The sequence below is a fragment of the Accipiter gentilis genome, chromosome 6 (assembly GCF_929443795.1).
Source record: "Accipiter gentilis chromosome 6, bAccGen1.1, whole genome shotgun sequence".
In the NCBI taxonomy this organism is placed as follows: Eukaryota; Metazoa; Chordata; class Aves; order Accipitriformes; family Accipitridae; genus Astur; species Astur gentilis.
The window spans coordinates 16192319-16219482 of NC_064885.1; the positions used below are offsets into that span (position 1 = coordinate 16192319).

Below are 27164 nucleotides of genomic sequence, written 5' to 3' on the forward strand. Positions count from 1 at the left end.
AGAGTTTATTGAAAAATAATAGGCAACTCTCTTGGCAGACCTAGACAAACTCTTCTCATGGGGATTGAAATCCCATTTTGAGGGTTTCTGCTGTTTATTGGTGTCATCCTACTGCCTAAATCATCTGAGATACCTTGCTGGCCTTTACTGCAAGTATTGAAAAATAAGCAAATTTTTTAAATGCTGTGTTTTCCTGTTAAGCTCTTATTTGGCTGAATATTAAGACACTGTATAGAGAGGTGTGAGAATGAGATGGCTAGTATTCTACAAAAATAGATCAGTTATATTAGAAATCTGAGAATGTCTAATTACTGCAGAACACTAGGAAAGCAGCTAGGACCACAATGAAACTCTTAATCCCAGGACTATTAACAGACGAAAGTGTATGAAGAGCAGTTCAGTATGTACACCTGGAACTTAAAGGCCTGACCAAACTAGCAAAGGAGGAAATAGAGAATACTTTATACATCTCTCCAGTAAGGTAGGACTAAATATATGTATGTTAATGCAAGACTGCATGTACCTTGTTGGTGAAAAAGCAACTTGAAAAATTCACATTGCTCGAATTTCTTTATTTTAAAGCAGCTCTTTGAAAAAATTAGGGAAGGCTCGAAGTTGTTAGAAAGGGTTCCAAGCCAAACATAGCCTGGAAAATTCACCTTATGATACACGGTAAAAAAGGTCAGCTAATGGGAGAAAGAACAAAATGTTGCTTGATCATGGTGAAAACTACTTAGTACATAAAGACAGAAAACAGAAGCTTATCAGTCTCACTAACAAAATATTGAAGACTGCATACTTCCTACTGGATTCATAAATAACACCCCCCAACCCCAAAACCAAACAAAAAGAACCACAGGTGAGATTAACAAGCCCCTGGAACAGAGCAGCAAATTTCCCTTCACTTGAAATTCTCATTTAAAGACTAGTTTTCCTGCTGAAAGATACTTTATCAAGAATGTTCTGCATGAGGTAGGAGATCAAAATAGACAAGCACAATTATCTCATCCAGTCTCAATCAGCAAACAGCCTACTTCCAATAAAATAAAAACGGCCTGATAACATTAGATATTTCGCATTAGATATTGTAATAAAAATAACTCAAGATAAATTTGGATACTTTGAATTGTTTCTTATTTTCAGAATAATGACATTCATACTGAATGAATGTCATTCATTCAGGGGCGGGGGCAGAGAAGACCCGGGGATAAACTGATATCTTCATGAGAAAGTCCAGAAGTTCAACTGCTTAGAGATCATAGGACTGGCTTCAGCGAGATTTCAAAATTATTTGCATAGCAGATATCTGTTAGCCATCAAAAATAAAACTACACAGAAGAGCCTCAGAAAGCATTTTGTACACTCAAACATTTTATTAAGTAATCTACACAAGATAAAGGCTGTGCTCAGGATTTGAAATTTTGGTGTTAGACTGAGAAGAGCTAGTTGACCTTCCTTGCCACCAAGTTACAAGTAGAATATGATGCTTTGCCCCAGAGGTGGTACTTTCAGATAGTCCAGGATGAACTTCCAAAACGTAAGAGATGGAGCTGAAACTCAGGAAATTCAGCAAGCACAAAGCACAGGTAGCTAGTGGCTTCCACGCATTCAATATCCATGTTTTCACAGGTATAACTTCTGTTTACGACAGCTCACATTTGCTTTTCTTTGGTTTAACTTCTTTTTCTGATTTATTGTTCAACAAATTAGATGATTTTTATTGGCTTGCCAAGTGACTGTTTTCCTTTGGATCAACAACAGCCACCTCTGTTTTAATTAATGGTGTTTTAACTTTACAGAGCATTCCAAAACAATATGTCTCGTTTTGATAGAAATTCACAGGACAAATAAAAACAACTGTTTTTCTAGAAATATATATTATACCTCTTTATAGTTCTAGTTCATATGTGTAGACATAGTTCTTACAATCTTCATTTTGATTTCTTTCATAAATATATGTAAAACACGGAATAATTTTAATGTCTTACTTTGTAGGACGTGGAGACTAAGAGATGTGCGATATTCTGAACAGCTCCATGGTTAAATAAGATTGTCTGGTGATCTGGACCCTTCAAAGGAAAATATAAAACACAATTTATTTTTTTAAAAGATAATATAAGAGGTTTCCACTATCTGCAACTTATTGTTAAGTATTAAAGGTAGATTTACTAACATTTACTTTGTAATCAGCTGGCACACCAACTTTTTTTAAGTAAACAAGTCCAACTCTTATTTTTATAGTATTTGTCCTTTTCCAGTAATCATTTCCACTCTTTTCTTCAATAAGCAATGAAATTAGTTTTCACAAATGAAGAAACATGGATAGAATACTTATGGTTCTATTCTTCATATTAGAAACAATCAAAAGCTTCTAATTTTCTCTACAAATCATGTAAAAAAAATCCTCAGTTACTAATCTCTTCTTCACTGGTAATATTAAGCATTTTCAACAATTCTAACTTCAGAAGAGAGGGAATTAATTCTGAAACTGTTTCCAGACAGAATGTGACAGTGCTTTGGGAACAGATTCACATTTTCCTCCTACAGATTATTTTAGTTTCAAATATATTTAGGCATAAATTTAGTCAGCCATCACTCATTTATTGACTTCAAGATCTAAGTCAGCAATGACTGATAAGTCAATATTTTTCCAAGATTTAAAAAGCTTTTGGAATTAAACACAAATACTGAATTTTACAGTAAAAAGATCTCAGAACTTCTGTAGTATGACAAGGCTCAATGAGGTTGGAGAAAACAACATGAAATTTCAATGGGGCCTGCAAACCTCAATAGTCTCTTGCGAAATCTGATCTGTGATTTACAAACATCTCTTTAGAAGCAGATTCATGACTCCAGTCATCTTTGCATTAAGCACGGGCTATGTGCAATTTAAATTCAGCTTTAAGAATGTCACAGCATTAATCATACATCAATGCATTTTCTTGACTAATCTACAAGTAAAGAAAGTATCTTCGCTCCTTCATCTTTTTTTCAAAGCCAGATGAGTTTATGGGCACATCTATAAAACATAGTATGCATGAGTGACACTTTATTTTCACATTTGAGATACAGCTGAAATCAGATTCCTCTTATATTCAAAATAACATTTTTAGAACATCCCTTACCTCTAAGAAAAAAAAAAAAGCATAATATTAGTTTTAGATGTAACATATCTGGTGCTTTAAGAGATGCTTCAGCTGCTACTGCCACCAAGAGCTTTCTACCAAAAAATGCAATTAAAACGTCATGGTTGAAGTAGGAAAACAACTTACATTGGCACACAGAAGTGGCTGAGGCAATGATTTAAAGCCGCAGCTATGCCAGTGTTGAAGCTGAAGAACAGATATTAAAATATATGAAAAAAAAGAATGAAATTAAAGTAAAAGAAATCATATTGACCTAGATAGTTCTAGTAATTCACAAGTATTAGTGATTTTTCAATGAGATGCAGACGGTAAATTCTGTGCAAACAGGACAAATGCACGTACAGAGGTGACGCTTGGGTGTATTCTTATTGGCATAACTAGACATACATAAAATATCTAATCTGTACATGTTGTGTTTGCAGACACCAATCCAGCTTGTTTAATGCACAATCAGGTTAACCCATACATAGGGACAGCTTCAAATATAAATGTGAAAACTTGAGAATCTAATGTATCATTTCCAAGCAGCTCAGGCACCACTTTAATAGCAAGGCCTTTCTGCTTGTTTCTCCTTGGGTATACTGACAGAGTTCCAGGATCCAGTGATCTTTTTATCCAAATATGATTGAACAACACAATATTTCAGGAATAGAAATCACACCTCTTGCATGATTTTCCACCATAAAATGTCAATTTTCAAGAAAGCAGTAGGATAGAAAAATGTAACAATTCATTCCATACTGAAATTTTAAAAGCAGATATCTAAATGCAAATGTACCTTGGTTCAGCGATCCAGCACCAGGCCTAAGATCACATAAGAAAACATTCTCAAAATGGGCTTGGGAGGAAGCTGCCTTGATTACAGGCTTTATCCTGGATCTTTCCCAGACACAAGATTTTAATTTTCAACTGGTGGTGAAATTACTACTTATGCAGAGATGTCACAGCATTCAAGTATAAGTTCCAGAACTATCTTTTCAAATTATTCATACAACCATGTGTTTCCAAATGCATACCTATCTTTTTAAATTTGACCATTAAAATAGTAAAGCTTACCTACTCAAATCACTTTCTCTGGAACAAGTCAACTGTGACAGAATCTTAAAAAGTGGATTTTGACTTGCATTTTCGCATACCATGTACATGAACCTGATTTCAGTTTACTTATTTGCTTATATGTTGATAGAATCTTGGCTCCGTATGTTAAGAACTGCATCTGCTCCCCCTGTAAATCAACACTTCCCCTTGCTTAGGATGGCTCTTCTTCAGGGTCTACATTTTCTATCAGTTAATTTTAACCCTAAAAATTCAGTGAAAAGCAGTAAAAGCAGAAAACAGCAGAAATATGCTAGGAACTTGAAGTAAGGATTTCCTAGCTCAAGAGAACAGGTCTGAGTTTTTCCAGGGAAATCTGAGCAGGTGTGAAAGAAACCTGAGAAGCCCAACCAAACAAGATTCTGGCAAGAAAGAAAAAAAAAAATGGATGCACAAGATCTAAGCAAAGAACAGTATGCAGGAACAAGGAGGGTAGGAACTGATATGTCACTATTAGTTTAATGACTAAATCTACTAAGATGAGGAAAAAGAGAAATAAAAGCATCAATACCTCTTTATATGCTAAGCTTTATGTAAATATGAAAGCTTATAACAACATTTCTTCAGGAAAAAATTAGAAAGGTTCTCTCACTCAGCAGGGAATATGGAGTCTTCATTTAAAATGTAGTACTGAAACTTTCAGTATTTTTTTAAAAAAAAAAAATTGTAAGAACATACTTTGCCTATCCATATAACTCAGAAAATCCCCTGCTAATTCTGTTTCACTGTATTGGATGTATTTTATTACATCTGAAAATACAGTAATTGACCTTGATAATCAGACCTGAAACCCAAGAACTGAACAAAGAAGAAAGGGGGCATTTTAGATTTTTGCCAAACAGCTGCATTTGCCTTGGCAAGAGAGAAATGAGTCCCTGATCAATTTAACATTTGTGATGATCTGTTTACTCACCCTCAAATATTTTTCTTTGTTATGCAGCTAACGTTTATTCCATAAATGCAACTACTTCCTAATACTCATACCTATCACTTAGCTTTTCTTGTGCATTCATGTTTTTATCTGTTCACACAACCAACTTTTTCTTTCTAAAAACTTGGATTTTTTCAAAACATTCACTGTAAAATTTGTTCCAAGAATGATTTGGGGGTGGAGGAGGCATTCAAAACAGTATACTGAGTTCATAAGACCTTCCTTCCTCTATTCCTGTTAAGTGACTAGACATTTGCTTTGTTAACAATATATTTAATATGCAAGTCACCAGAAGTTAGTGGAGCTATAAGTAACTCACTCATTTGGAAAAAGATGGCAATAACTATTTTCATGTTGGATTAATTACCTGAAGTGACTCTGCCGTTCTCACACAGCCAATAGGGTTTATATTACTACAGAGCTAACCCCTGATTATATAAACTAACTTCTACACTACTCTATAATCAGCCCTGTGTTATTTTTCTTGTAAGTCAACATGGGCTGATTTTACACCTGTTCAAGCTACTGAGCCTATTAAGGAGCCTTTCCACGGGTCACATAAACATGAGATGCCTCACTGGTCCATTTTTCTTCGTAGAATACCAAATTCTTTTTCCAGTATTAGCTATGGCTCTGAACTTCCACAGTCCAGTGTAGGATTTTGTCTTAATGTTTTCTTTAAACAATTCTATAAATATTAGCAGCTGAGCTATATTTTTATTTCACACTAACTCTACAGTTTTCAGCCCTCAGTTTCACTTAACAGAAGAAATGCAACTGGATGAAGGTACATAAATAGCTGTCAAGGTAGAGAAAAATACATTTTTAACAAATGAATAATTCAGAGTTCCAGAAGACTCATTGTAAGTGATAAGGTGGAAAGATATTTTTCAAAGTAAATACTCACAAGTTCATAAATTTTGGAACTTTTTCACTTGTTCGTCTGGGAGATAAATATGATCTATGATCTTTTAGTTTTAAACTTTCTAAAAAGGGAAAGATGCTGTACAAATCTGATTTCCTACACTGAATTATTTTGATACAGTTACTGTATAAGCCATGGCTACAGTAACTACCAAAAAACCACAACAATAATACAAAAAACAGTGGTGCGCGGAAACTCGGAGGCAGGGGGAGGGGGAGAGAAAGAAAAAGCTTCTGTGTTTCAGGTGGGTTTGCCACTGTTTTTAAATTAGTCTTCCCAAATCAAGAGAATTGCGTTATACAGCAGGAATGAACCTGTATCTGGATAAACCTGTAACTGGTAGAACTCAACCGAAAAGGACATTCTCTGGGTTTAAAACAGCTGTCTTGAAAGCAGATGCAAGACCTCTGCAAAGAGATGTTCACACTGTCTTGAGACTTCAGATAAAAAAAAATAAGCTTTCAAAAATTTATACTGATAATAGTGAGGATTGGTATTTGCCTAGACTGTTGACTTTGTTTAGTAGCCAAAGGTATAAATATATGTATAAAAATATATATACACACAGAGTAAGAAAAGCACTTATTTGCATATTTTGTTCTACTGTAGAGAAACATGTATCAACCCCAATAAATCTGCCAGCAAATGCAGAGCAGTAACAGTTCAGTCATTACTGTCCTAATGTTCCTGCCACAAAAGGCAGTATCATCTTACATAGTTTCTTATATGCCAGAAACACAAGTTGCATAAAGAACATGTATTCTCTTTCTTACTTTGCAGCAATGTGAGAAGATCTGACATATGTATTCTTGTGTATATCGAGACCTACTGAGCAGTGCCATGAGGTGGGAGATAACTGTAGCATCCTGAAAACAAGTCAGAAAAGAAAAAAATATTAACACTATATTTCAGCATAGTTTCTTCACAGTTTGTTACTTAAGAGTACTCCTGATTCTGCATTCAGTGTTCTGCCTTCCACTGAAACTTGTGCGGACACAGAACAAGACCATCAAAGTAGCAGAAGAGAGACTTCAAGGCATAAGTGACATGAGTCAAATCCTCATGGAAAAAAATAAAAGGTCAGCACAAGCTAGGTATAAAACTTCTGGAATTTGTCTTCAGAATCTTTGCTTCATGAGAAAACAATAGAAGAATGTGGAAAAACAAACATAACAACTGCAAACATGGTCACTGAAAGCAATTACTCCAGAAGTTGTCTTAACATTTTCTTACTACAAGTGTGATTTACTTACCTCTTCATTTCAGCTCTTAGTAGAAAAGATCAGGGAGGGGAGCAAGGTACCAGACTGAACAATATACAATCCACCTTGAATTCTTTAGCACTCACTTTATAACCTATTAATGTGAGGTAGTAATTTCCTTTGTCTTTAAGTCAAAGACACACTATAGAGGCTATTAGTATGTGTAATACTAATGACAGAAAATTCCAAATAAATCAGCAGAAGAAAATCATAACGAAATTCCCTTCTGAAAACACATACAGTTACTTAAGCTCTGTGGCAAGTTACAAAATCACAACATTTTAAAGCTTTCAGTTACTTTTACCAGTACATTTTAGTGGCAGTAACTGCAGTGATACTAAAAGAAACACTGGTCATTTTAGTTTGGAAAGGTGGTAAACTAAAGTACTTCCATGAGATAAAGAGTGCTGAACAGAGATTAAAGACTGAGTGAGTCTTCCTTTTCAAAGAACTTAAAATATATTGACTCTATACAAGTAAGTCAGACTCTGTTTTACCTGCAGGAGGATGATGAATTGCAAGCCTCTGACTAGGGAGAGGTAGATTAAAATTAGAGCAAAATCTTCATGCTTCTCAGCTACTTTTACAGTAATGAAAGTAGCACTAGCCTGATTGTTTTAATGACTATAGCTTCAGAGATACACAGGGGTTTATGAAAAGTTTTATCTACTTGGGAAATTTCCAATCACACTTTTTTATATTAACAAAATAAACATGTATATGTCTGTCTTATTTGTATGCATATTTGAGATTAGGCAAAGCTTTGCAATATTTGTATTTTCTTTTTAATATTTTTATATATACATAAAAAATAAATCTAGCAGACTTCTTTCGGAAAGCTTTGCTGCCAACAACCCAGCCTTCTTATTCTCAACAGAAAACAACAGGACAACAGAGCCAAGAAACACATTGAGAATAAAAACAACTTGTTTCTACTGCTTGTTTCTCAATAACTGGAAAGGATCAATGTGCAACAGCATCATTTGCCATTTCAGCACCCTAAAGAGAGAAAGTTACTTACTAGAAACTGGAGTTATTCCAGGTACACCAGCTATATATCCATGCTCATTGCATGCTTATGTGCGTAGGAAAAGCAAGGGACAAAACTATTCTAAGCAGTATTCTTCGGGTCTGGTCAACAGCACCATCTGACCTTCTGCTGTTACACATGCCATACATATAAACACATCTATTTCTCTGCAACTTCAGAATCCAAAGGCCTGGAAGGAACTGGTTTGGTTGCAGGGGAATAGCGGACATTAAATCTGCAAGTATGTTGTAATAGTCCTGATGGTCATAACCATAATGAAGTGTCTCTTGACTCTCTCTGACAGAAGTAAGCCGTCAGTGGTATATAAACTAAGTGGGTACTGGGTTTTCAGCATATGCCAAGCAGAACAGCAAATAGCCATGAGAAACCAAACAGAAAGAGTTAACAGGCCACCTTGTTCTCAAGAAAAACATGTTACAATCTTACAAAGTCATAGCAGGTCCCCAAACTTTGAAGCATCTCCTCCTTTAAGTTAAAGCAAAACAAAGTGACAATATACTCAGGGTTCTTCTGTGGTTTAACACATTTGACCCATTAAAACAGATTCTTGTCATTTTCTGTAAATCTTAGGCAGCTGAAGGTATCCAGCCACATTAGTGTTCAACACAACATACATATATACGTGCTAAGAGGCTTATCAGTGATAAAGTACACCTAAGACAAAATAATCAAGATGTCAGGAGGGTAGGGGGATGAGAAAAGAGACACCTCAGGATTCAGAGGCAGTAAAGCTTCAGAAAAGGAGCTTCAAAATGTAAGATGCAAGACCTGAAATCTCCTGCAGGGAAATCACCATTAACTATGTAATCTGGCTTATTTCAAAACTTGCAACTAGAAGGATGTAAATGTTGGTCTAAAAGCTAAAGTCTAATGAAATTGACAGAGATATGGCTCTTGCCAAAGATAAGATGTACAAGAATTCACAACTAGAGAAATATATGCAGAGCGAGCTGAGTGAAAAATCTGCATCAGCTCAGTAATCCTTAGCCAGAGGAGATCCCCATAAGCTAAAAAGGATTTGAACTGCCACTATTAAAGCAGCATAGACACAATGTTCCCTATGTTGCTAAGGTATGTTCTTCTGTCTACATGATCTAGGAAACCACGGAACATTGCAAACTTTGGGGATGTCAACAAGTAGAAAACCTAGACTGCGGGAGTGGAGGGGAAAAAAACCCCACATTTGTCCTGTTTTGGTCTCTTCCTCCAAATAAGTGGGGTTCTAATTTATAAGCACCTGCTATTATATATTCCTTTATAACTGTATTTTGTCCTTACCTTAAATTTGGTTTTCTCTCAGCTAACCAGGAAATTCTACCTAAGAATTTATACATGTCAGTTATACATTCAGGTTCTTAGGGGAAAAAAGAAAGCCATAACAGTAGCAACTAATTTATTTGCTAAATCATAGGTGACAAGCTTGAAACCAGATTTGACCCTTGCATCAATCGTGTAATTCTTATGGACTGCTCTGTGCAGCTGTCTTGTCTACAGAGACATATTGGCAGGTACAGATCTGCATTTTTGTCAGGCAATGAATACAATTCACTCACATGATCTGTCACCTTTATCACATGAGCAATGCACGTCTGGATACTGAATAATGCTGCCAACTCTGAAGTGGTCCAATAAAAGGCTATAGGACTTGCACTCCTTCCCTCAAGCTGGTGGAAAGGTTTTGTTTTATTTTTAAACTTGAACTGGTGGAATTGCTTATGAAAACTTGGTTTCAGTGAAAAATACACAATAATAACATTTAGATTATTCTTCATTAATTAAGAAAGCACTTGAAATCTACAAAAAGTGTAAGGCAAGCTTTGTATCAGGAGCTACTGGAAATCAACCTGAAGCTAGAGAAGTGACAATTTTTTATGCTATCTTTCACAGATTTTACTAGAACATATCTTCCCATATCCCTGTAGTTATCTCCCAAACTATTAATAAAAATATATTGCTTTCACCTTTGAATAAAATAATTTCTCAGTTAAACTCTTCTATTCAACACAGATGAATGCATAACATCTCTCTACCTGTATCTGACACCAGGAAACCTTTTATTTCACATCCTGGCCAGTGACATTGCACCTAGAACTTCAACCATGTTGCTCACATGAGTATTTTTGGCTGCAGTTTGATAGATTAGAGAGCTTTGGTAAAGATGTAAATGGACAGAAATCAAGCCTCTAACAGTTTAGATGCTCTGCTCTAGAGTTATAGAAATGGAAATAGAATGGCACACAGTGATTTGCGTAAGATAACATTTTACTGACCAGTGTGGCATCGTAGCTCAATGGTAAATTCCTGAGTAGGAAGGTGTTCACATTGGATGATCACAAGCAATTTAATTTAGCATTTATAAGTCTGGGCTGTTCTGATACCAAACATTCTGACAGGGCATTTCTGGTGTCACCATGACCCCAGTGATGATGCTGTATATATAAGGGTTAATGAATCCTTGCCATCGACAGAGTAAGGGTTCCCTGAAATTCTACCAATACATAAAGAACTGCATTATTAGATATTCTGGATTAGAAAAGGATACATTTGAGAAGCAATTCTTTGGAGATATCTTTTATACACTTTCTCATTTTGTTCCATCAAATCAGAAATGTTGTGGGTATGAAAAGGTTAAAACTCTTGGAAAGTTGCAGGAGTGCTTCCTTAATGCTTATGAGAAAATTATGTTAATTTTGCCCCTTGATTCTGCTAAAATATATCCGAATTCTATAATAATTTTGGTATGTTTATCAGAAAAAGAATCTAGAAAGAGTAAAAAGATGTGTGGACATTACTGACTTCCAACTAAATGCAAATAATAATTATGTGTCAATATGAGGCTACATAATTCCATTTTTTTTCATATTAATATGCAAGTAACAAAGGATCTTTCTAGCAAACCTAGTAAGCAACACTGAGTCTACATTGATAATTTGCAGTTAAAACAATGAGATTCACAAATCCGTTAAAATGTTGTCTCCTAACAAAGACTAGTTCCAGGCAACTTATGACAAATATCTATACATCACATGTACTATAACAAAACTACTGCCCATCCAGAGTTACAGAATTCAGAAAGAGATAATTAACAGAGTTGCATTTACCTGCTTGGATCCTAATATCTACCAACTTTCTTCATATTCCTTTTTAACATTAAAACAAAATTTGAAAGATCTATTCTTAAAACATTTTGTAACAGAGGATTATTATTCTTTTTACTAAGTCAGAGAACTGAAATTCTTATATTCATCCAAATAACTTAAATTCAAGCTCTCTAAGCTAGAATTCATAATTTTACAATTCTCATTTTTAGGAAACAGGCCAGATTAAAGAACATTTAGCCTTACTGCATGGGCTCAGCCATCACAAACAGGAGAAATGAAAGGAGTAAGCCATTAGAAGATGACCTAGATTCTTCCTTTAGTAGCTGCGTATCACTGAGCCATGGTAGAACATGCAATACACTATGCAGTGTGGTTTCATTGCTCATTGAATACCTTGTTAATCAGAGTTAATATCCTGCTCTGTCCTGCTAGCCTTGTCCTCTGAATTATTCCTCCTCCCCTTCATCAAGGCTGGTCAATCACCAGATGACATTAAGTCTTCCATCTCGAACCTGAACAGTAAGGAGGAATGCCTTTTACTTAAAATTACTAGCTCATCTAAGTTGGAAAAAAGCAAAGATTTCTGAAACTTCATTCCTCATTGTCTCAACAGCAGGGAGAAAGAAACTCATCCTGCTGCAGTGCCTTCATTCTCTAAGCTTCCTGTAAGGACAGACTTATTCACAGCAGAGAACATACCTGCTACCTGCCTCTTCCTTCAAGGCCAGCATAGTTGCCACAGATCGAAATCTCTCACTAAAATTTTGTCTGGGTCCCACTGAGGAAGGAAAATGGTATCACAACTGAGAACATCTGTAAAGAAACATGCAGAATGCCTTCATGGGCTGGAAAGGTTTTCTGCCACTGAATCAATTATTTTTGTTTTAAATAGATCAGCAAGAGCTGAAGTGACAGGCTATCAGTCAAACTGGGTTTGACTTAGTGCTTGAATCTATTCAGCAAACCAAAATACACCTAGCTACATAGAGCTGGCTAGTTCAGATGTATAAAACACCTCCACACAGAATCTTAGAATTTACAAAAAAAAAAAAGTCTGGACATATATCTGCATCTCAACAGATCTCTCACCCTGGGACTCCATGTCATTCCTCATTTCCATTTGCAGGATGGTCACTAAATCAGTCTCAGCACCAAAGCCTGCACCCTTGCAGGTCTGGATACAGCTTACTGTTGTGCAGTTTTGTAAGATCTCAGTGTCAGACAATAAAAGCCCAGCCTTTTTAAGAGCTCAGTGTTCATTCAGCTCAACCCACATATGGATGGGTCTTCACATTTTCTCAGTACAGGTCCTACATTCCTACAGGAAAAAGCCCAAATGTTTCTACCTCTGAAGAACTATTTTGTCTTTGGAACTGAACCTAATTGGTCAAAACTGCCAGCAGTTTATCCTTCAAGTTCCTGTCTATAAGGAAAAGTTCAAGAGGAAAGATGTAGTTTCTGACACCTAGCATTTCTGCTGGGAGAAACATTCAGGTTACTGGGGATGATGTGGTTTTGTTTTTTTAAATGAGATTTTATGTTTATTCTCTCTCAAACCTATTAGAAATAGAAGTATTGTAAGCAGCTCTCTTTAAAGCACTTGTGTATCCTGGATCTTAACTGAGAGGTCCTCTGAAACCTCTAGAATGACTGTAATGACCTTGGAGACATTGAGCTAAGTCCTAATATCTTGTATTGGAAATAGTCCTGGCCAAGTTTTGAGAGACAGCATCCTCCATGCAGTCAAGGCACAAAGAAATTCTGGGAAAAGTTGCTATCTTAGATACAACTCAGGAACCAATTTTTCAGAAGCCCCTCCAGAACTGATGGACAAGAATTAAAAGCCATTGATAAACTTACTCTCTTACCTTTCAAAATAGGACCTGATAGAGGCAGAACTCAGGAGGCTACTGAATAAGCCCTTTCATTCATTCAAGATCTGAAGCTATCTGGAAATGGTGACAGTCTCCCTGGAGCTGTTGTGATCAGAAAGAAAGAGGGAGCAGGGTGGCTAAATGAGAACTTTTTCTTCCTGTTACATGGAGTGTCTGCCATAAAGTGTTGATAAGGCCCATAATTACTTCTTTAATCAAAGACAACTTCTCAGGTGCTGCCTTGTGAAACACAGCTTGCAGCAGTGGGGGTTGTGGCTATACCTTCCAAGAGGTAGGAAAAATGTCTCCTTTTCAAAGGACCTGCATTCATTACTTTTCAATGTATGGGTTTGCGTATTCCCACAAGAGAAGCAAAAAAGAAGCTGATTTGCAGAAATAGGACCTTAAGCACAGTCATAAAATACTTAACTTTCAAGTGTCCAACTGGAATGGAAGATTGGAAAACAGGTACAAGGGCACCCTCACCAGATGATCATTTCCTGTAGCTATGGTTAATTAAGGGACATCACATTTACCTGAGTAAGGAACCATGTAGCAAAGTTCTGATGTCACTGTTGTGCAGCAGACAAAGCAAAGAATGAAACAAAAAATCCAGTATCTTAGGCATATTGTTCCCACAACGTTAGTGGTAATTTATATGCTGATACTGGTTCTTTCACATTTCTGTACATACTCTTCCACTTCCTCTCCCTTCAAAATATCAAATCTCTCCTCCAAACAAGGAGCAATTAATAGTCTCCATTAAGCACCAATCCCCAGGAATAGGTATGGATTGTTGATGGAGACAATCATCTTAAGCCCTGACTTTGGATGCTGAGAGCAGGGAGCAGATGCCCCTGCAATTATGAACTCTTACAGGCTGACTTGGGGAATCTGGGAGCATGAAGTGGAGTCAAAGGAAGGAACAGAGACACAGAGGAAACTCTCAGATCACTCAGGAGAGGTGCCTTCAGTGGTCACACATACAATCTGCATTGAGGGTTTCCTTGCTGAACAATCAAAAAACAACTGGAAAACAGGCAGTGAACAGTGGAGGACAAAGCTGGCTGATTATCTATACGTACTAAATACAAGGGTAAGCTGTGAAGAGCTGCAGGAAGACTTCATGACATGGACTAACTAGCAGATGAAATTCAGAATAGGTGTATGGTAGAATTAAGACCATGGAAAACAAGTTTACATACCTATTTCTGGCATGAAAATGTAAGAAATCATCAGAAAAGGAATAGAGAACAAATCAGACATCATTACAGCACTGCATAACAACTAGACAAAAATCATCGAGAAAATCTGTTGAGGACTATTAACACAGAAATTGTCTCTAATAATGACATAGACACCCAAACTGTAGAGAAAGTATGACATCAGAGGCCAGCTGTGCCCTTCTCTATAAGCATCAAGTCTTCTTCAGCAAGCAACAGTCATCCCTTTGATTGGTGGGACCAGAGCGGTTAGTACTGTGGGCTCCCAACTACCCTCAGAATTTGGACATGCTTGGTGACCTCCAGACAGCAGTCTGGTGCAATATTACCCTTGTCCTAGCAGAAAGAGATTGCTGGTACAGTAGTCTTCATGCCACAGCTTGCCTCATCCCTTACACTGGGACAAAGGAGCAGGGAAGAGTGCAAACCCTTCTCTCCCCTCTTTCCACGTAAGAGACAGTGACTGAGTTTGGGCAAGGCCTTTTGTGTCTAAACTGCCAAGAGACAGCACTACCTTCACACAGGGCTCCACATCAATTGCTTTGCCCAGTCACCTTAACAAGGTCAGCACTGATAGCCTTACTGCTCACATGCTCCGGGCGGAACTCAAGATTATAGCAATGGTGGAGGACATTTTCTATCGTCCTGTCAGTTAAACGTAAAGCACATGTATATTAACTAAAAGCAGAGAAGTTCTGGAGGTGAATCTCTTCCACATGAAGTGCTAAAACTAAGCAAACACCCTCACATCTGGAGTGGGAGGACAGCATTGGATACAATTTTAAGTTTCAGAAACTAACTTTTGCCCATATAGCGGTGATAATGGTATCTGTAAACACCATTTAGAGAAAGTTTTTACTTCTTAAGATTGCACACAAGCCTGAAAATTTTCGTTTTTTTTCTTTATCAGTGTGCTATCTTGTTGACCATTTCATATCAAATATTGCTATAAATTTTAGGTGAGACAGATGCCTTAGACATAGGTGAGAAATGCTAACATTATTGGTCAAACAAGTCCTCATTACTACTGCAGACAATGAGACCTTTCACTCCCACCAACTCTATAGGTTTTAAAAGGACATAATAATTTGCTAACAGCTTACTGTATATAGTAGATCCTCTGGAGTTACAGGACTGATGAAAATGGTACGGAGACACCGCAGGCAAGCTTCAATAAACTTCAAATCTGGCGACAGTAATCCTATAAATATAGACAAAAACTACTATTCAGTTTCATTATCTTTGCTTATTTGAGTACTTTAGGAACATTTACTAACATAGATCCATTAAGGGAAAAGTACCTTGCAATAAGGCTGGGATAATATGGCAGTCTAGTAGGGATTTGACATTATTCTCTGTACCCATTGCAAGGCTTCCGAGGACCACTGCGCATTCTGTTCTCAGTTCTGCACTGGAGGTTTCTTGCTGAAGTAAATACAGCAACCTGGAAATAGAATTATTTTTAGAGGAAAATTCAGACAGAAGAGAACTTCTAAGCGTAGTAAAAACCGCATCTGAATCCTGCTATGTAAAGAAGATGAAGTCCTTAATAGAAAGGTGAAGAATGAACAAAAGAGTAAGATGAACACTTTATTCATAAGAACCCTTATACACTGTGTGTTCCTACACAGGTTTTACTTGCTGTTATGGTAGAAAGATACCACACTGTATTTTCTAAAAATGTAGTGTCACAGTACTGATATCCGAGATAAGGTCTTTCAGAATACCAGGAAGATCCCAAATTTCAATTAAAGGAAATGAGTCTGCAGTTTGACATTAATGGGAAAGGGAACCTCATGCATCTCCCCTAACACCTAGGGACATGGTTACCACTATCATGATGGTTGTTATCTTTGGCAGTGATTTCTTCTGGGTCACCATTGCAAAATAATTCCATCATCGAGCACAACCATGGGGGCTGAGAGTAATCTGAGTTTTGAACACTGAGAAATGATCACTTATGAATATAAAGAAGTCCAGAAAAGTTTTATGTGCACAAAGGCAGCTGAATTGTAGCTGAACAGGATCACTTCAAGCCTAAAACACATCTTGCCAAATGCATACCTTGGACCTCAATCAATTTGGATTCTTTATACAGTATCAAGATACCTAGGAGCCCTTTTGAACATATTTTAGATTATGTCAGTAGCACTTGACTCATAGCGGAGGTCACCAAACACTTTCAGTCTACATTTGAGTCATACAAAGAGCCCAGATAGCAACCAGATTCCTACCTTGCATCAGCACAGAAGATAATCACTTTAAGATTCATGTGGTGCGTAAGCTTAAGACGAAAACCGCTTAGCTAAGGGCTCCCACATTACATACAAGTCTGAGCAAAAATGTAACAGGTAGGACGGCTTGGACACTGAGGTACAATTCCCTCTGTACATGCAACATACACAGTCACTTTTCTAGATTCATCAAGATAAAAATATTCTCAATTTAGTAACACATTACTCTGTCTAGTTTGAAAAGGTCTCTCCTAAGGCCAAGCAATATACTGAAGCCTTCTCTAGGAGCAAAAAGGAGCCAAAAGCCAGAATCCACCCCACTGCAGAAGGGGACAGAAGTAGTTACTCAACTAAACAGATCCCTGAACAAAATGCCCCAAAACCTGACTTGTTAAATCAATGGCAAGGGGAAAAATAACCAGAAACACAGTAACTAAATGCAATTTAGGTACATGGGACTGGAAAAGGCCACCAAGGGAAGTGCAAGCAGCTCCACAACGACAGTAACACAGAAGAGTACCTTTAACACACACTCTAAATGTTTCCCACTTACATAAGGCAGAAATTGCTTCTTAGAATCCCCTACATTTGAAACGTAAAGTAAAAGGCCAACAGACATAACTACAGCATGTCACTGGAAGAAAGCTACGAGATTAAAGGTCTCTTCTTCCTGAACACAAACAAAACAGCTGAAATGTGGCACAGAATTAACATGTGAGATGCAAGCAACCCCAAAAGCACAGATATCTTTTCTCCTTTCAACTTCCTTTGGATTCAAAGGATCAGACTGGCATAAATTCAGAATGGCATAGACCTCCAGAATCATTGCCATTTTCTTTAATCCACTCCATTCACAAACTTATCAGACAAAGGCACCCAGGTTCTTTGTCCCTGCTTACCTGTTTTATCTGAAAGGCCATTTATTCCTGATGTTTAGAAACCTCCTCTAATTTCTTGTCTAAATCTATTCCTGACTAATTTACATCAATTTGGTACTGCATATATATTATCCTTTAATTTATATAATTCTTCTCATTTCTTACAGTGACCAGCTAATGGTCCTGAGGCACTTTGGCCCAGACTGGCCACTTGGCTCAGCAGAGCTTATCTGCTCTTTGTTCTACATTTTACTGTAGGCTCCTTTAATATTCATAGAGCAAGATATGCAAAATAGGCTCAGATTATCAGTTGTTCCACAAAAGCATATCTCGAACATCATTTGTGCAAACTCAAAATTAACCATACCTATATTATTGGCTTCTGGAAAAGAAACAAAAATTATACTTAAGGCAATTAAACTACATGTTTCTAAAGCTACAAATTCGGGTACTGTATTCTTTGAATTATCAGCTGCACTATGTCCAAGGTAAAGATTAGTGCTGTTTCTGAAAGACTACAAAAGCAGCAAAATGCATAATCAGTGTTATGCAAAATCATCACAAAGGAAAAAAAGCATTCCACTTCCAATGTGAATGGGACAGAATAACCTTGCATTACTATTACTTCTTTATAGACAGCTGCTTTTGTTCTCTGCCTTCTAGATCACGTAAGGATAGACAGGAAGCAGAAGCTTCTTTGATAATGTACAGACACACTGAGTGATCCTGGCTAAAATTCATCCTTGAAAAGATGTTTTTTCTGCACACTGAGCTACTATGTGGAAAGTGCAATCTCATCTACTGTTCTAACTTTGATTGACATTTGCTAATTGCCAAGAAAAATCCCTTACTGAAGAAAATAATTTGACAGTAATTACTATAAGCAGATCAGAAGATGAATCAATTATTGCAGTAACCTGTACAGCTGTTTTATTTTAACACCAAAGACTTGACTTTTCTCAACTCTTCTAACTTACACACATACATTTTGTAAGCTAATGCTGCACCACAGTTTTCAATATGTTCTATTTGTAACTCCACTGCTAGAAGGAGTTATGTATCTTCTATAATCAGTATCACTATTTCACAGCAAAATTTAAACTTTTCCCCCCTCCAGTATTTAAAAAGAAAGCTGAAAGATTTGACTTTAAAGAGTTGGCAATTTAGAAAACATGTTGACAACCACCCAGACCAGTCAAGAACAGAAATCAGCAACAACATACATACAATCTTTTATCTCTGCACAAGGAGTAAAGAATAACAAGTTTTAAGTCTGTTACCAAAACAATTTAGCTTCAGGTATAAGTAGTTTATTAAAAGTTACTTTTTACAACTATATTTTAAATGATACAGTATATGATATAGTAATTTTAGAAAGACTTAAGGCACATAGTTTTCACTATGCTTTCTCAGCCTGCTCCTTAAAATGTGTAAATGTTAGAACGCTTCAGTGATGGTATCTGTAAGAACATACCCAGGTTCACCCATACCTACACTGCAGTAAGCAGATCTATTTACTACGCAGGAACATGAAACTGACTCATGTAGTTTAATTTAGCACGTACAGAACAAACTGCCATCAAGCAACATAGAACAACTTCCAGAGTGGTAATAAAAGGCTCCATTTTCCCTAAATCCTCAACCATACCCCAAAATAAGTGTTTTGGCAGCATGCTTTAAGTTTGGTTGTTTTTTATGGACAGAGCTGGGAAATACGTTCCAGAGTGCTGGGGCAAAGACAACCGGCCATTAGCATCTGTCCCTTTCCTGTGAGAAAGCTCTCACTTACACACTATTACTGACCACTACTAACTTGGAGATATGCTAAGCTTCATTTCAGAATTATCTGAAGGAGTACCGTTACAGAAAAAAAATTATCTAATCCAACAATAGGTAAAGATCCCCAAGAGCCCCGCCCCCCAACCAAGAAATCCCCTCAAAACAAGAATCAAGACTAAACCAATCCTTTCACTGGTTGTTTTCTGAGAAGCTTAGCAAGTCATTCAACAAGCCTTTCAGACACGGGGTTGTCTAGGGAATACTAGGAAACAACTCTGATGTAATTGTTGGATCTAATTACTAATTAAAAAATGCCAGTAACAGTCACTTTTTTTTTTTAAATAGCTTTCAATAACCTAGATTTCAATTTAGACATGCAAGAGTATTTCCTTCTATTTTCATTATGAAGTCCTGAAAACCTGCTCTGAGATGCATCTTCCCTGTACAGATCACACCAATAGCTCTCCCTGATTATTAAGGACTTCAATAAATAACCTGTTCCTGGTATCCAGAAATGTTCAGTCAGAATCATAGAATCAACTAGGTTGGAAAAGACCTTTAAGATCATCGAGTCCAACCATTAACCTAGCACTGCCAATCCACCACTAAGCTATGTCCCTAAGCACCACAAGTACACATCTTTTAAATACTTCCAGGGATGGTGACTCCACCACTTCCTTGGGCAGCCTGTTCCAGTGCTTGACAACCCTTTCGGTGAAGAAATTTTTCCTAATATCCAATCTAAACCTCCCCTGGCCCAACTAGAAGTCATTTCCTCTTGCCCTATTGTTTCTTACCTGGGAGAAAAGGCTGACACCCACCTCACGGCAACCCCCCTTTCAGGTAGTTGTAGAGACCAATAAGGTCTCCTCTCAGCCTCCTTTTCTCCAGGCTAAACAACCCCAGTTCCCTCAGCCGCTCCTCATAAGACTTGTGCTCTAGACCCTTCACCAGCTTCGTTGCCCTTCTTTGGGCACACTCCAGCACCACAGTGTCATGTCCTAAAACACGTTTGTATTTTTTTAAAAGGGATTTTTACAAAATCCAAAAGCACCCTAAATTCTGAATGTTATTCTTTTCCAAACAAAATAATTGCTATTTTCTTTCCCTTAACACTCCACACTTGGAACAGATGTTACAGCTACATTAATGTTAAAGAGTGAAAATGAAACATGCTGACTATAATCTAGTCTTTCTATGTGTTTAAAATAGAAATCCTTAACTAAGCTTTATAATTAGTGAAGATGAAAATTTAAGTTCAAATTTTACATATAATAAATTTTTGAAATATTAATATCCTTTTCCAGATCTTTAAAATATGCCTGTGTTTCAGATTAGCTTTTCTACAGAGCTAGACATCCATGTTAAAACATTTTCTGTTTCTTTCTTTAAAAGAGAGAACTGACACCAAGTAACACTGAAAATTAAGTAATTAAATGACAAACTATAAAATTACAAAATGTTTCAAGTGAGGAGCACCTATGTAATTGATAAAGATGAAACTGTGCATTAATAAACTACTGTTAAACTTTAAGGACAAAGACCACATCTTTCTATTGTCACAAGAAACAGAGATAGCACACTGATCTACGTCCTGGACTGGTTTGTTGTTTCCAGGGTCTAGCATAGACAAATTCCGCAAAGATGTTTATAATACATTCCTCCCATGTATTAATATTATAAAGATAAAAAGGTAGAAAATTGGCACGTTCATGCAGGGGATAAAAGGGAAGGTCGTAATTTGGATTTTGGAAAAGTAAAAAATACTAGTAAGGTACTTGTTCATAGTCCGCATTTTTTTAAGAACACAATGTCCCTGCTTAACCTGGATCCCTTATCTCCAGCCTTATCCCTTATCAGCCAGCCATTCAACTTCTACCAAATCTACAGAAATACTGGAACAAGGCTCTGCTAGAACCACCATAACTTTAGTAGAGACTGAGAGCTTCAGGACAAACCAAAAGCACAGAACAGATATTCTAAAACAGCAAAAAGGTGCTAATGTTCTTGTTGACTCACTCTTCAGTCTGTGATCCTGCAGTGGAACTCATTACAATGAGACAGGAAATTAAATAAAGCTAATGGAAAGATCTTGCAACATCTTCGTGAACATTAATCCAAGGTTTGATGCTAAGTAGTTTAAAATGCAATATTTAAGACTTTTTCAAGCTTCTAGAAGGCTTCCCTAAGATATTTGCCTCTAATGTTCATATAGTATAAAATTTCTTCCATTTGTCCATGCATTTCTAAGAGCAATTAACTGATTAAAAGCCTCAGATGTCAGTAATGGTATCCAGGCAATCATATCTAAATGAGGTAGGGCAGTAGACCCAGAGAAATACGTCGATGAACTCCATGAACAACTATGCCTAGAAACAAAAATAAGGTCAGCTGGAGGCATGATGTATTCTTAACAACTAATAGGGATTCATCTAGGAAAACCATGCAATATTCTAATAGAAAACTTTTCTTGAAAGTAGCTGCTGAACAAATGGTAACTACAGAGGTTTAGCAAGGAAGATAAACAGTTTAGATTTTCCTTTCTTTTGAAGATTGAGATGGGTGTGGTGCATCAGAGATGTGCACTGTAAAACAGACTTGCATGATTTAGACCTCATCAATCCAGTCTGAACACAGACCTCACAGTTTGCTAAAAATAACAGAAATTTACTCATTGACATTCCATCCCACCTACAAGTTGTCGCAAAAATCTTGGAAGTTCTTAAAATACCTGGAGAGGATATTAAACTCAGCCGTTAGTAAAAGAACCTTTTCAGCACTTCATCAAGCCCCATAAGCAGGCACCTGGAAAAAGACTTCAGGGTAAAAGTTCAAGTTATAGTACCATGAATCTTAAGATACCTTTTATCAAAGTATATGAATAAGTAAGAGCTTTAATTCAATCATGATTATCTGAATATTTACTATTAGTCCCCTTGCAAAACAGATGAATGCACTATTTGCTGGAATGATCATGATTCCTTATTCTATCTTGGAAGACGCTTGTCTTCCAGTTCTCTGCAAGAAGGCCTGAAAACTCTACCATGGAAACATACACAATGAATATACAAACGAAGGTACTACTGAGGCATATTATTTACTGTTGACTTACAGAATATTGAATAAAAAGTTAATGCATGCATAGAGGTTGACCTCTGAACACATGGGAAGTGCCAGTGAACATCAATCCCAAACTGTGAACTGAATTAAAGTATGAGATCAAACAGGCTAGGACAATATACAAATTAAAAAAAAACAACGCTCCTTTTAATGCATTTTAAGCATTACTTTTCGAAGAGCGTAGCAGGAAGCAATCACTGGCCACAGAATTTTCCAAAGCAAAAATTAAGTATCATTTTAAAAGTACACAGGATAATTTCTGTAAAATATCTGAAATGAAAAATTAAATAGTTGTGGATTCTTACACACAAGGACTCAAAAATATCAGCAATATTTATGACTATTAATCAGAGAAATGTATCCTAAACTGAGATGTCATAGTCTCACTTCTGGAAGTTAATTCAGAATCTCCAAAAGCTGGATCCAAGGGGCGTGGGCTAACTCTACTATCAAGCTAAAAAAAACCCAAACCCTACAAAGATAAGATACTGCTTCTGAAAAATTTCATACAAAGCAAATAGTACCTGTCAGTTTTTTCAAAAAAGCCAAGTCGAGAAATGTGATGGAAGGACTCAGCTTTGAACTATACTATTAAAAGTGTTCCAACTACTTAAATATCTGTAAAGGAGATAGTAACACAAACAGTCCACTGACGTGGATTACAGAGAAAAACACCCTTCTACTTCTACAGTATTACAGTGCTGCAAGCAGTAGGGAAGTAAGCTGAAAAGAAAGCTTTTCCTTTAGGAACGAAACAAAAAGTCTCAGCTTACAGCTCTAGTAATTTATTCTCATGCTTAGACATCTTCACTTACATTAATATTCTATGATTTGCTCTATATACATCACATAACTTGCACTCAATCTGATTTTTGTTCACTTAACTAAATCCAATGTTGGAGCATTATAATATCTACCGAGCTGTAAGAGGTCTAAATTAAAAAAAAAAAAAAAAAACACAACAAAAACAACAACAACAAAAAAAACCAAACAAAAAACCCCAAACAATAACAACAAAAAAACCTTGTTGTTTTTGTTAACCCAAAACCCCCCACATTTTTCATGTAAGAGTAAAATAAGGACTATGATCAAGTTTTTCCTCACCTTTCTCTTTAATAATCAGTTTCACTTGAAAATAACTCTTGCTACTCTACATTGAGCCAGTGCAGTCTGATTCACCTTTTTATAACATGAATACTTTCATTCAGCATATAACACTCTGCTAACCCTCTTCCTAGTTCTTAATCCAAGGTGCTACCAGCTCTCTAAAGTTGTTCACGTGCACACTTTTAGAGTAACTTGAAGGATATTGAAGTTGCTACAGTATGGCCTCTCCTCTTTGTTACTAGATTAAAAAAAAAAATAAATCACATCCAAGTGCATTACCACTGTCAAATCTGCAGTCTGTATGAGCTAAATTTATTCTATTTTTCCCCCCGCTAAGACCACTCCACAAGCCATTTAGCAAAAAATAAACACATCCTTTCTTTGCAGCCATTTATGCTAGAATAAGTGAGATCAACACACAACCCCTGAAGCCCGACAGAGGTAAATTTACACTAATAACACTCAAAGCTTTTTAACTTACACAGTGAATTACACTGACTCTGTTTAGTATTAAAGTGGGACACAGGCTCAAATATCTTATAGGACTAAGTCAGTTGCCTTCATCAAGTAAGACTATTTTTGAGATGACACACACCTTTTGTTTTACAAGAAATGTATTAATAGGCATTATATAAAGCAACATCTTCATCCAGTCTTGTTTCAACCATCTTACCACTTTGCTCAAGACTGATCTCTTATGAATAAGTTCATCGTTGAACTGTTCATTCCATTTATCTTTATAAACCACCAACATGCAAACTTTACTCTAAGTCTTCCAGAAATTCCTGTGTGGAAATATTTTTTCCATGTTAAAACATCAGTGACTCAGACAGCCTATGACCACCATCTGAAAAACTACTGTTCCTTTAGACAAACCAATTTTAAAAGGTTTTTGTCTAAGGATGTTAAGCAACCTTAAAACAAAAATTAAGCTATGTTTTGACTTCCCATTCACCTACATTTTTAAATTCTCCACTGTATACAAAATGGCTACACTATATTCCCACTCCATTTGATATCACCACCCAACATTCAGTATCTGCATATGAAAGAGGATGTCAAGAATACATTTTTGAATACTTTTTTTACAGATTTGACTCTTACAGCTCCTTAGGAACAGGTACCATGAGGTATCATAAAGCTACCTTTTACATGATGTTTTTAAACTTGAAACTTAAAATTCTAAAAAAATACACAATTTGAAAGGTGTCATTAGAAGTACAGCTTATATTAGCAACTTCCTTTTTGCTAATAGAAAAGGCACTTCAGATAGAGGGCTGTGCAGCTTTTAAACAAAAACAGCTCTAATACAATTCTGCTGACTGCAAATATTTGCCTTGACTCACATGTACTTCGTAGCTGGATTAGAAGTATACCTTGTTCCAGTTATACATAACCCTCATGGTGAGGGTTATTCCCCATAGAGACATGTAATTATGTAAACAGGCCCTGACTCCTGACCTGCTTTGAAGAAAAAAGCAAGGACAACCGCAGGAGGCCTATTAGGGCCTCTGCTCTCCAGCTCTTGCACCACTCTAGAGCAAAGGAAGCCTTTAAAAATACCAGCATCACAGATGAAGCTCCTTCACCTAAGTGTGCAAACCACTAGGGCTGGGCACAGATCCCTACCCTATGGAATACATGGCACAGAAAATCCCAATGCAAAGTGCAGCCAAGAACAGAACAGGGCATCAGGAAACAACTCTGCCTTGCCCTTGTAAGGATGTCTGAGAAGTTTGGACAAAACACCTCATAATGTGCATGACAGGGCTAGTAAAGCTATGTCCAAATGTATTGAGCGAACTCTTGAAAGAAAGCTGGTAACATGCCAGAGGTCATGAATGTTTCAAAAGATGTGCATAGTTGGTAACTCGTACACTTCTTATTAACACCACCAACAGTGGTCACGCAGTGCCAAGTTACCTTACAACTTCTGCAGTCAGCAGGTCAATTAAGTGGGAACTGAGGATCACAGAACCAGAGCTGTAAGGAATCTTGACAGATCCTCTAGTCACTGACCTTGCTCCAAGGCAGAATCATCAACCATTAGATCATTTGAAGTTACTGTCTTGCCTGTTTTTCAATACTTCCATTGGTAGAGATTCATCACATTGGCACCAACAGCAGCCTTTCAGCACTGCAAGGTGCACATGTACATACATTTTCTCTACTACTATGGGGCAGTCTTGCTCGCTCCTGTCTGTGCTCCTCTGTCCATTTTTTTTAACTCAACAGAACAATACTTGCTTTTTTGTGAAAGGCAGTTTTCTGTAATTATTGAACTGAAGCAGTTTTCTGTGCAGTCACACAAACATCAACACAAGAAGTGGTAGTAGGATATGATCAGAAGCATAGAGGGGTGGTTCTGTGAGATAACCCTCTGTCAGAAGAGACCTGTTAAATCAGCTTGGCTTTCACCTGCATCTTTACATACACTGCCTGGGTCAGAGACACAAAAGGCATTTTCATTAGTGTGACAAAGTCCTGATCCCAAGGCAACAAAAGAGGAGATGCAAGCCACAAAAGCTGCACTTCTACCAACAAAAGTTTTCAGTCAAAGGAAGGCAAGAAAGGAGTTGCTACTGAGCACTGAGGGATTAGGGACAAGATTAGTCCAGAAATACTAATTTCAGATGAGAAAGATGCCAAGCAAAAATAAAGAAAAAAGCTCAAAACACAGGTGTGAAGCTTGAATGCCCATTTGAACCTAAGTCATCACCTCATGAGATTATGTTTAAAATGGAAGGTAATATTAGGACAACAAGGTGCTAGCATGTTGCATATTCAGCAACCCTTCTCTAAGAAATAAACCCACAACTGCAAAAAAAAACCCAGCTCCATCTCATGTTTGTGCTGTGTTTCCACAGTTTCCCACTGAAACAGACCAAGTTGAAAAGGTACCATCACTGCAAGGCAAAGTGGAGATCGGAACTTGAATAGTATTGAGTAGAATACTATTCTCTAACTTTGGACATGATCTTGCCAAAAACTACTTTATAAAAGATATAACAAGCTAAGAGGATCGTAATTGTATTTTGTGCATCACTAAGCACACCAGGTCTCTCTTCTGGAGAAGAGATACACAACACACTTTCTTCTGCAGTTAACTGACATCTTGTGCCAAAACAATTCATATAATGATTACCGATAGACCTAGGGCTTTATTATATATTTTAATATATTTATTTTATTTCTGGTTTTAAAATGTTTTTGTTCCCCAGAATATCAACTGACCAAGGGAAACTTAACAGATTACTAGTCTTCTGTAAAATGCAATTTTGCTATCCTAAAAAAAGGCTTCAATCCCTTTATTGGTAAGTATTTAAAGTCTAGGAAAAAAAGGTAGAACACCCAAATCTGATACTCAAAATTGGCATAGGTTTTTTGGAGCTTAAATTATTTATGCCTTTTTTTGTTGTTCCTCCCAGCTTGGTTTCT

At 36.8% G+C, this 27164-nt stretch overlaps 1 protein-coding gene across 5 annotated transcripts in view; it reads right to left on the bottom strand.

Annotated features, from left to right (window-relative positions):
- ARMC8 (armadillo repeat containing 8) overlaps positions 1-27164 on the bottom strand; it is a 79565-nt gene that overhangs the window by 29242 nt on the left and 23159 nt on the right. For 4 of the 5 annotated variants that reach the window (XR_007506281.1, XM_049802153.1, XM_049802151.1 and 1 more), the window contains 5 exons: positions 15910-16052; positions 15712-15809; positions 6871-6963; positions 3273-3332; positions 1989-2069 (listed from right to left, as the gene is read on the bottom strand). Coding sequence is in view for 4 of the 5 variants with exons in the window: in XM_049802153.1 (XP_049658110.1) it covers positions 1989-2069; positions 3273-3332; positions 6871-6963; positions 15712-15809; positions 15910-16052 (475 nt within the window). In the remaining variant the exon portion in view is untranslated. The remainder of the gene's footprint in view (positions 1-1988; positions 2070-3272; positions 3333-6870; positions 6964-15711; positions 15810-15909; positions 16053-27164) is intronic. The other variant, XM_049802152.1, reaches the window with a different exon arrangement.